Source organism: Lytechinus variegatus, chromosome 17, assembly GCF_018143015.1.
Source record: "Lytechinus variegatus isolate NC3 chromosome 17, Lvar_3.0, whole genome shotgun sequence".
NCBI lineage: Eukaryota > Metazoa > Echinodermata > Echinoidea > Temnopleuroida > Toxopneustidae > Lytechinus > Lytechinus variegatus.
This window is the reverse complement of record NC_054756.1, coordinates 3,215,227-3,227,305: the sequence shown is the minus strand read 5'-3', so window position 1 is coordinate 3,227,305 and position 12,079 is coordinate 3,215,227. Positions and strand designations below refer to the sequence as shown.

General features: G+C 34.5%; 1 protein-coding gene and 1 long non-coding RNA gene across 2 annotated transcripts; both read right to left on the bottom strand.

The window, feature by feature from the left end:
* Window positions 1-3,313: 3,313 nt before the first annotated feature.
* LOC121430463 lies at window positions 3,314-9,758 on the bottom strand. Its single transcript, XM_041627730.1, has 5 exons — window positions 9,512-9,758; window positions 7,385-7,472; window positions 6,924-7,103; window positions 5,826-5,931; window positions 3,314-4,903 (listed from the first exon to the last, which is right to left on the bottom strand). Exons 3-5 carry the CDS (start codon window positions 7,039-7,041, stop codon window positions 4,357-4,359), a joined length of 771 nt encoding a protein of 256 aa, XP_041483664.1. The 5' UTR covers window positions 7,042-7,103; window positions 7,385-7,472; window positions 9,512-9,758; the 3' UTR covers window positions 3,314-4,356.
* A 7-nt stretch (window positions 9,759-9,765) lies between these two features.
* LOC121430462 lies at window positions 9,766-11,602 on the bottom strand. Its single transcript, XR_005972038.1, has 3 exons — window positions 11,258-11,602; window positions 10,650-10,764; window positions 9,766-9,804 (listed from the first exon to the last, which is right to left on the bottom strand). It is a non-coding gene; the product is annotated as an uncharacterized LOC121430462 (long non-coding RNA).
* Window positions 11,603-12,079: the final 477 nt, after the last annotated feature.

The following is a 12,079-nucleotide window of genomic DNA, read 5'->3' as shown; positions in this document are numbered from 1 at the left end:
GCGCCTTGAGCACCTAACAAGGTGGATATGTGCGCAATATAAATATCCTATATTATTAAATGGGAGGCTGCAGTACACATGCAAGATTTGATTTTTAGCAGCTTCCTCCGTTCCCGACCTGTTAGCATAAATACACATATAAAGTTTCCTTATTTTTATTGATTATGTATCAATATGTATACGTAACAGAACTTATTGTAAATGATTGTTGGAAATGGAAAATAAAACAAATGAAATGAAATGAATAAAATCCTGTTTACAGTGCCGTACAGACCAGGAAAAAAAGGAAAAGGGAAAAAGGAAAGGGTGAAATAGGATATCATTGTCTGAATATTGTGTCAAAATGTTTCACAAATTTTGAATTTTGGAATAAAAATGTCGAAATGTTTGCTCGCTCTTTCATTTTCACATTTTTTGCCCGATACACCATGTCGATGTATCTGACCCCCTCAAAATGTCTGCCTTGCAACATGCATGAGGCTATTAAGAGACTCCAAAAAGGCTCTGTTTATTGCGAGAAAGTGAAAATACTGAGCATTTTGAATAAGGTCTACACTCTAAAAACAAATCAGTCAAAAATGACTGGTTAATAGGGTCAGCTGGGAACAACTGTTATTCTAGTCATATTTGACTATTTTCTAGTCATATTTTACTAGAAAAGAGTTATTTCTGACGAGAATATATGTCAGAAATGTGGATATCAGTGATTGCCATATCAGTTGCTCCGAGCTGACTACTGGTATAGTCAATTTGACTGATTTGTTTTAAGAATGTACTCAGTCGATTGATATAGCGTACTTAGCTCTATCTATTGAGAAAAAAATAATGAAGTTGGAAACTTCTCAAAAAGGATTTACCGCCTTGTCGAGATGCAATCTTAAAGAAATTACATGCCTTTCATTATGGCGAATTATTTTAAACTGTCAGACTGTGTGTATTCATGTGTGAGAACAACAAAGGAACACACTCATCGAATTTTAGGGCCTATACCGCCATTTAGAAAGTCGAATAAAAAGATCAAACACATATCTAATATTTTTATTGACAATTTTAGTGAAATATTCAACACGAGAGGGCGCCAAACACCTACACAAAATGACTCAACTATAATGTGGCTGCTAGTTATAATAGTTTGGAATATCGGCCCTAATGGTTCTAGTTTACAGTGGTCGCATGAAAAATGTGTCACCTTACCATCTTTATACATATTTCTTGTTTAATACTTCAGAATGTAAGAAGAATCAAATTGATAAAAGAAATGGAATATCAAATATCACATGTTCGCAGCAATAACTTCACTCCCGATATAGCCGACAAAAAAGAAAAGTCAAACACAAAATCTGAAAATTCATCCGAAAGTAATTGTAACATCAGTTTGGTTTGGTTTTATTCATGATAGAAATAGATGATATACAGTGCGAAACGAAACCGAAATTTATCGATGATTAATCAATCACAAGTACAATAGACAAACGACCTACCATTTTAAAGCTTACAATCTTCTCTTTCATATAAAATTAATGGCAAAATGGAGCTGCTGAAAACTGCTTATCTAATAAAAGAGAGCCAATGGAGTAAATTAGAGAGTCAAAATGGGCCTAAGCTTTCGATCCTATAGCATAATCTTCATCGAAGGCAAAATGACATACATATAATTAATATGTATATATAGATACATCATAGAGCTATTTTGGATACATATTTACACTTACCTTCTTCTCTGAGTTTATATAATGCTTTATCATTTACTTATATGTCTTTTGCACATTATCAGTTGTTCCCCATTCTTTTCATTTTTTCTCCACTCTTATGCACCAGTTTATTACGCCTTTCTTTAGAACATATTTGACCCACCTCTCACTAATTCTCTTGTTATTCATCTCTTTCTCATACCCCCTATCACTGTTTTGTTCCAGATCCTGTTTGATGTTGCCTGCCTCATTACCTTAATCCCTTTTGGCTTGAGGACTTTCATTGGCCTTACTTCCCTTTGTGTTTGCCTACTCCTTTTCTTTCATCCCCTTCACTAACCTGATTGGTCTTCTCTATTCACTAATGCCCCTTTTGTCTCCTTGTTTCTAGTGTTGCTGTAGCTTGTCTGTGGTCTATATTATGGTTGTTCCACTTTATATGTTTGTCATTTTGCCTCCGAAGAAGATTCTGCTAGGATCGAAAGCTTAGGCCCCTTTTGAATTTCTCATCTAAAATTACTTATAGATTATTTCTCATTCACGCATGAGTGAGCAAAAACAATTTGAAAAGGGGATACCAAAAAAGTCACTTGGCGGGCCGTATGTAGGTTTTAAAAAAGAAAACCACATTTTAAAAAAGTTCAATATCTGCTCTTTAATTTGATACCTCAATTACAGAAAATGGTCGAGAAATAACAAAGTTCTGGTTATTTGAAATAAAGCTTGAATTTCAATAATTTCATAAAATGAAGAGGTTTTACAGGCTAGCGTTCAAACTCACTCGACACTCTGTTTTGCTGACGATCAGGGCATTTAGTCTTTTGTTACCGTGCGATAGCCTCTGTGGGAAACCGGTGAAAACACGTTTTTTTAATGAAATTATGGAAATACAATCATTGTTTCGAGGGATCAAACCTTTTTTATTTCTTGACCATTTTATGTGATTGAGGTATCAAAGAAAAGAGCAGATATTTAGCTTTTTAGTAATGTGATTTTTTTTTGGAAATTCAGATACCCCCCGCCAAACGAGTTTTTGGCATCCTTTCTTCGAATTGTTTCTACTCACTCATGCGTGAATGAGCAATAGTCTAAGTAATACCAGATAAATTTAAAGAGGAGATTCTAAGCTTTACATTGATAGGTCATTTGGCTATTTTATTTATGATTAAGTTATGATGAATCATCGGTAAATCTCGGTTTCGTTTTTTCTGGGACGCACTGTATAAACAAAATAAACATAAAAAACAAGTGCACACGTAGTTACCATTAATGCATATAGCATTTCTATTTATTTGAAAGCAGGATAAAATAGCATTGTAGATTAATTGCCTTGCTTACGAGCATAGTTGCCGCGGCCGGGAATCGAACCCCGGACTTTCCATAATAGCCAGGCGCCTTAGACCACTCGGCCACGGCATGATCAAACGATATTATGCAACAATACCTAAACATAACACTCAATGCAATAGAAAATATAATTTTTTTATACACATAATAAGAATGTTCTGGTATTCCCAACTTTCCTACATTTAAAGGACAAGTCCTCCCCCCCAAAAAGTTGTTTTGATTAAAAAGAGAAAATAAAACAAGCATATAACACTGAACATTTTATCAAAATCGGATGTAAAATAAATGAAGTAATGCCGGCTAAGCCTAATTTCACAAAACAGTTATATGCACATCCTGGTCGGCATACAAATGAAGGGAATAATGACGTCACCCATACTATTTCTTTTGTATTTTATTACATGAAATATTCTGATTTGCTTCTTATTGGTTGGAACAAAATTTACTCCTCATTGATTATGGCTGACTCATGTTGGTCCTTACTGTCACGTCTTTAAAAAAATGAAATATCATATCGTTCAAACAATAACAAACATAAGAAATAGTGAGTGAGCGACATCATCAACTATCTCATTTGCATATCACTGAGTTGAGCAAATAACTGTTTTGTAAAAATTAAGCGAAACGTTAAAAAGTCATACCTTTCTTGTTTTACATCCGTTTTTGATGATTTTTTCAGCATGCTTGTTTGATTTTTCTCTATTGGTTCAAAGAAACATCTTTCTGGGGTGGACTTGACCTTTAGCACAACACGGATGCTATATCATTAAGAACAATGAAGGTTTTTTTTCAACGCACACTATTTCGCTTACGAAAGGAATTGAACTTGAATTTCAATTTATTATAAAAATACAAATACAGCATAAAAACCTAAATCATAGAAATGTAATGAAATATAATAGTTTACAGGATAATAGGAATCAGAAAATAGCATGAATGTTAGTCGGGTCTGGGACCTTTAAATGCTCCATTACAAAATATTTGTCTTGTTAAAAATGATATTAATGAAATATATACTTTGTACTCACGTAATTAAAGTTGAATCTACTATTGACATAAACTGCGATAGTGGATTGACGATTATAAATAAACAATACATGTTCATGTGCACAATAATGTTAAGTTGCTCGAAGTGATGTTTATTAAAAAAATAATGCTAGAATTGCATTTATAGTTATATATTTTTTTTTTAAGTTAAGAGTCAGTTCAAGAAATATGTCGAAAGTCCAGAAAAAATCTTAGATTTTTAAAAAATATATATTGTCCCCAAACACAATCTCCTAAGAAATGCCAGATCTGGATACAAAATGGCAGTTCCCTACTGAAAATCGCCATATACTTCTTCGCTATATAGGGGTTCAAAGTCCTCAATCCGGCCGCTTTCAGTGGCAGAATTTTGCCCTTCCCCACTATTATCGCCTTCGTAGCTGTAATACACAGGTGCCCCTTTTGCCTCATCTGTGGTCTCCAACGCTGTATAGTTCTCGTAAAACGGAGATTCTGTGTTTTCTGTAACCCGTTCAAGATCAAAAGAGCTTTGTTCGTTTTCCTCATCAGCGGCGATGCCGACATCCAATCGCCCTTCTTGACTAGAGCGATCGTGTTTATTTGAATATCTATTTAGATCAGTGTCTGAAGAAGGACAACGGTGAATAGGCGAACCTTGCCCGACATATCCCTCGTATTCCACGTGTTCCTCTGTATCTCCTTGAGCTTTGTTCGTTTCTTGGGGATGGGTACCTGCAGGAGGCCGGGACAGGAGGTCATGTTTGAAGCGAGGAGTATCCTGGGATGAGTATATTGGGTTGATGTACAAGTCACCGTTGTCACTTGGGTCTTTATCATCGGTCTTATTTGTTCCGCGTCTGGTGTGAAAAATATCATTATTGTTTAATGTAAGAGAGAGAGAGAGGGGGGGGGGGGGGGGGAGACCGAGAGGAGGGGAGAGAAACATGTCTTGATTATTCGATAAATCCATTTTCACCCTCTCACGGGTCGTATTTCGGATCACCCTGGGTATAATAAGCGGTGAGGGGCAGTGACGTTGGCCTACAAATAAGAGTGACAAGCCCCCCCCCCCTCTCCCTCCCCAATCACACCACACCAGCGCAAAGACATGATAGAAGGACAATCTTTAAGGGCCGGGGTGCTTTTTGGGATGACGAACTAATAGTTCGTCTTCAGATTAACAAACCCTTCGGAATAATGCGAAAAATTTCAACGAATCCCTTTTTTGTCTTGTTTACTTATGATTACACTGTAAAAACTGTGGTGTTAAAACTGACACCAATTGGTATTAATAGATGGCCACACCCTGAGGTGTTAAAATTACACCTAGAGATTGAACATAACACCAAAGAGTGTAAATGTAACAACCAAAGATGTTGTAATAACACCTATAGGTGTAAATCTAACACCACCAATTTAACACCGGTGTAAAATAACTGGTGTGGTCCTCTATGTACACCGGTTAACACCACAGTTTTTGCTGTGTATGTTTGCATATGGATTTTTTTCCCTGTTTGAAAATAAAAATCCTTAGGGATACCGAACGTTCGGAATAAGATATAGGCCTAAGCCAAACAAAGAACGTCTGCTTATAGGCATCTTAGGGGACCAATGAATACGCTTATAAATAATGAATTATGACGAATCATATACATTTTGAAATCATTGCAATACTTTTTTTTTGCTATATATTTTGAATTAAAAGATTAATAATTAATAAAGAGTTAAATAAACACTTGATATCTAGGAACACGAGGATTGATGACGAACGTATGATACCTCTTTCTCCAGAAGACGTAGCATGTCACCACCAAGCAAATAACAATTATAACACAAAGGACTGATGATACTACAGGTGCCACTGCTCGGTTCGATCGTCCGCTATCTGTAAATAATATAATAATTTCAGAACCATTTTCAAAAGATAAGACGCAATATTTACTGATATTAATTAAGTTAATTATTTTTATGTCATGAAAACTTGAGAACCATTAATTAAATATTTGATTTGGTGAAAAAAATAATTACAAATTGTGCTATACTGCCGCCAGTAGGCATAAGTTACCATTATGACTAACTCATTCTCAACAGATGTCAAATCACAATTTTACCCTTCATTCCTCCTGCCTGAAAAAAAAAAAAAACTTCACATGTTAAATTTACCGAAATCCAAAATATATTTGAAAAAAAGGAACAGTAAATAACCGCTAATCAATCTGCAACAAACTCGGAGGTAGATGCTCCAAATTTTCACTCAATTTCATTATGGGAAGCGATATGCAAATAGGAGTGTGACGACATACTATTTCTAGAATGTCCTATAGATTTTAAAATACGAAATATCATTTTTTATATATGATTTAGAGATATGGAATCAGAAAATCATACAATACCGAATCTACATGTTAAATTTTGAAACAAGACGGGCTTCACTTTATATTTCACTTATGATTACAGATAACTTTCATCGATTGGCGAGGATGAAATTAAAATAAATTTTTAAACTTCAATCAACCTTAAACAGCTCCTCATATATTTTTAAGGTCGGTAGAAGAATAAACATTATGCTATTTCAAAAAGGAGTGATGTAATAGGAATGATTTGAAGAACATGTTATTAATTTATCACACAGTAAATAATATTCAAAATGTTTATTCATGGAGCTATTACAGAGTTAATAGCTCTATGGTTTATTCAACGCCGTTAACGAACTGTAGTTGTTTAAAAAATGTTTAAAATATCAAAAAAGGTCGATTGTCAATATTCATTTCGCAATAAAATAAACAAAGTTGTTTTAACTGTTACTTTGAGTTTCATATAAAAAACAGCATTGTATAAAGTTTAAACAGTTTTAAAGTGTACTTCTCAATGATTTACCCCTGTCTTTAATTCCTTGTGTAGCTCCTGATGGTGGGTGTGTGTTTTCCACTGCCTTACTTGTAGAATCAAGTTGAGCACGTTGGGTATTCAAAACAAGAGTCGACATCATGGACATGGTCGATGAACTACTTCTTGCGAAAGCAGTTGTTGCTTGCAAAGTTTTGGTTGTCACCAATTCTGAAGGGGGGGGGGGGGGGGGACAGAACATTAGTACACTTTATCTATGGTCGACAAAAATATAAGAAACAAATTAATTGCTTATTATTGCATAGTACCTAGGGTTTTCATTTTTGTCAGTAATATAATTTAAGTAAGCACTCCGATGTTTGTCTGGTGTCAATGAGCATATGCACAATGTACATTTTTAAAAGTATTTCAGTGATAAAGATGGTGCGGCAATATTTATCAACATAATTATTCAAAAGGCATGCACTGACTTTGGATTTACGGTCACTTACCAGTTGTAGTATGTCGTATTTCCGTCAAGCTAATATCGTCAACTCGTATGGTCGTTGGTTTGGACCCTCGGATAGCGGTGAAAGATATCTGTAGAATTAAAAAGGTTACCAGTTCCAATATCCTCAGAACTTATACACTATTCAACATTGACAGATGAAAAAAGTAATCATCGTAAGTCCAGTCTGCCAATCTGTATTGTAAAATGATTGATTAATCATCTAATTGGCTGGTGAATGCAGCGTACACAAAAAGAAAAAAACACGATAATGGTACGAATTAAATGCTATTTCTCGGAAATTATCATTTTCCACAATAAACATTTTCCACGCTTTTTGCACACGTTATTTAGGGCTATATGAAAATATGAAAGTAAATTGTATCCTTGCATTCTGTTCTTTTATATAATGAATATATAATAGAACAGAATGCAAGGGCAAAATTTACTTTCATATTTTCATATTGAAGAGTGGCAATATACTCCCAGTCAAGCCATGCATGATCCGACTTTTCAATATTAGTAAACTTTCTCTAAATTTTAGCTTACCCATGAATATTTAATTTCAGTTTATACTTTTGACACAACATGTGTCGTGCTTGCATATTCTCTTTAATCATGCTACGATTTCAAAAATTGAAAAAGAAAGTCTTTATTCAAAATTAAAAATTGATTATCAGTTCTATCCAACGCCCCAGCAATGAAGGAGGGATGCGGGGTCTATATTAAATCTTAAGTTAATGTTATATTGTTTTTTGGCCATAATGTTTATTCAAAGTTACTTTCTAGTTAGATATGTTTTATTATCATCATTAATATTATTATCTATCATTATTAATATTATAATTATTATTATTATTATCATTTATTTATTCATTTATTTTTTTTTTGGGGGGGGCATAATCTTAAAGGTCAAGTCATCCCCATAAAAAATGTTAATTTGAATAAATAGAGAAAAATCAAACTAGCACAACACTGAAAAATTCATCAAAATCGCATGTAAAATAAGAAAGTTATGACATCTTAAAGGGATGATCCGGGCTGAAAATATTTATATCTTAATACATGTATATAGAGTCGAATTCAATTTCACCAAAATCGGATAACGAATAATAAAGTTATTGAAGTTTAAATTTTAGCAATATTTTGTGAAAACAGTCGTCATGAATAATATAAGGTGGGCTGATAATGTCACATCTCCACTTTCCGTTTTCTTATGTTATTGCATAAAATCATATTTCTTTAATTATTTCATACTTGTGTGAATAATATGTCTCCCTTAAAATGAAATAAGTTGCAGCAATAAATATCTTATGCACTAAATCAGTTGTCTATCCAATTTTTCTAGTTCTTGGAGGAAAAACCCCAATTTCATATAATAAAATACAAAAGAACAAATTATGATTTTTATGTAATAACATAAGAAAACGGAAAGTGGAGATGTGACATCATCAGCCCACCTAATGAATAATCATGACGACTGTTTTCACAAAATATTGCTAAACTTAAAAATTCAATTACTTTGATATTTGTTATCCGATTTTGATGAAATTTTCGGCATTTACTTAGTGAATTCTACTCTATTTATTAAGCTATATATTCAGCTCGGACCATCCCTTTAAAGTTTCGATTATTTTTCACAAAATACACAGTTATATGCACAACTGAGTGACATGCAAATGGGATAGTAGATGATGTCCTTCACTATTTCTTTTTTTTATTGTTTGAATTATATACAATATTTTTTTTTTATACAAATTTGACAAAGGACCAACTTGACTGAACTACATCGTATTAAACAATACTAATTCCACATGTTCAGGGAGGAATTAATCATCGTTTCACTTGGAAATGAGGGAAACATTAGAATATTTCCTATTTCATAATTTATAATAAAATAAAAAAGTAATAGTGAGTTGATGACGTCATCATTCTCCTCAATTGTATACCGACCAAGGTGTGCATAAAACTGTTTTTATTTTTAAATTAAGCAAGACTTTAAAATATCATAACTTTCTTATTTTGATGAAATTTTCAGTGTTATGTTTGTTGGATTTATCTCTTTTTATTCAAAACAACTTTTTATTGGAGTGGACTTTTCCTTTAAAGACTTAATCACGTGAAGACATACCTTAACAGATGATGCACAGGTGAAAGGTACTTGTCTAAAGTACCACTGCCCTGGAAGATCACCTTCACTAAAGATGGGATCCTCCCCCTCACAAGCTGTGACAGTTAAAGATCCATACAGCGGGCTCGGGTCATTGGTGTAGTAAAAGAAACGAAATGACAAGACACCACTTCCAGAACTCGGATACGATACAGATGGTAGATTGAATGTTGCATACGTTCCAGAATCATAGGAGGTACTTCTAATTCGGTTATGGTTAATGATTGCTCTGTAGTACTTGTTTCCACTTGTAGCTACGAAAAATGTAATACATTGGATATTATTTGGTTTACATTATCCTACAAACCATTTCAACAGATGAGACGCAATGGTCATTGAATTAAATCGCTAATCAAATCATAAAGTGCGCCAACTCGACAGTAATTGGGGAGTCGCCATTTCACAAGCAAGGCGGAACAAAATAATCTAAATCATAGTTACACTTCATGGCAGTTTCCCTATAGGGGTGCGCGCGACCCCAACCCAAATTAAATGGGTTTAAAAGCCCCAAACAAAAAAGTTCGACCGTCTTCAGACTTTTTTTCTATTTTGTAAAGTTTTCGAGGAGGTAAATGTCGTTTTATTCTAAAATCGTTTTTTTTCGACGAGAACCAAATTTTAGATAAGTGATCCACCTCCACGTCAGTAATGAATGAATATGCCATTATTGACGCTATGGCAAAGCAAAGCAAAAAAAAAATATATATATATTTAGGACCAAGAAGAAAAAGAAGGAAAGGAAAAGGAAGAGTCAAATATGATATGAATTTCTACATATATCACTAATTTTTTTTTCGCACGTTTTGCATAATTGCGAATTGCTGGTTATGCTTTTTTTTGCTTTGCTCATTGGGCCACGGAATTTTGCATCACAACTGATATATTATAACGAGTATTTATACCTTGGTCACATTTTCTCTTCGGCGGTAGTACGGCGAGTTGAAAACAGCCGTTTTAACATTTTATGTACGAGCTACATATAGGTGGTTTGCATAAAAATTAATAAAACGGCTGTTTTCGACTCGCCGTATGGCCGCCGTAGAGCAAATGTGACCAAGGTATTAGCTGACTATGGTTATAATGGCATGTATAGGCCTACCTTTTACACAAGTCACACCTTCATGGCCTACCTGTTCGAATAGCCCAATGTGGATTCAGTTCGTTGCCTAATTGAGTAATCCCGCAGTTATCCGATTCAAATGTGCAATTCCACGCTGTATTAGGAAATGTTTAAATAACATTTTAAGATTAATTTCTCTCCAATGTCAGTGTCACAGACACATCCGGGAGACACATTAACATGCCTTACTCCAAACCAATCGATTGCATTTTAATTTGAATTGAAGTAACATCTTTAGTTGATTTGGTGTAGCTTGCGTTACTCTGTAACATTCTTCACGCAGGTTCGATCACCGAGATACTGGCATCCTTTCGCATAGCTTTATTTTGAAAAGGTTTTTTTTTATCTCATCAATAACTTAACTTGACTGGCACGTTCTTTCGATCTGTGATTTTTTTAAAACCCAAACTGTATTAATAGGCGTTAAGTGTAAAGGAAATAACGGATGTTACACAACGTATGATATTTTCTCGTTTATTTATTTACGCCTCCCATTTATTTGTTTGTAACAGAAAGATTCACTCTAAAAAGAGACAATAATCGAAACAATAGGAAAAAAAATATACAAAACTATATATTCAACTTACATCCAGCACGGGCCGATAGAATTTCCAATATAATCACTAGAACTGAGACCGTACAATCTATACAGCTGAGCACCATTTTGTTTCTTTGGCCGTTCTGGTATCGAAATATCATTAGTTCCACCACGTCCAAGCCATGCAGTCAAGCAAAAATCGTTACATTGCAATATTCAAGTTTCAAATGAAGCCCTTCACTGATGGTGAAAGAAATTGAATAAAACAAAGTTTGTAGCCAGTCATGCAGGCTTTTAGAAATATTTTGTAATCTTTGCGCTGTGGTAGCAATTATTATTCTAATTGCTGTTAATTTTCTCGATGTAAATCCGCCTCTCACATGAATAAAAACTATATGGTTCTAATGTTTCATTGCTTCCTGCTGCCTTGCATATGTCCGCAACCTACGAATAGGAAAAGGCCTTTTTTGATCAAAGAGCTTTTCATATCCGGTATGAATACTGGTATAGTGCATCGTCAACCCGCTTTAAATAGGTTTACAATTAATGGGTAGACCTACACATTTTAGCTGATGATATTCCTCGTCAGTACCTTCCAAATATATTTTTTGTGTGTTTCTCATGAATATAGGCCTACACTCATAAAGCAGGGACCGAAGTTTTAATGAATGTGCCTACATAATGTTATGCAGTAGCGGCAACAGAGGGGGGGGGGGGCATCCCTTAGGTTTTCATTGTGTGTGCGTTATGCGTGGGTGTGGGAGGGAGCTGGGTGGGATGAGGGTGTGTATGTGCGAGCGTTTATAGCGATTTCTTTTTGCGTGCATTAATCACTAACGTCACCAGCCGGAAGACGTGAAAGATCATCGTT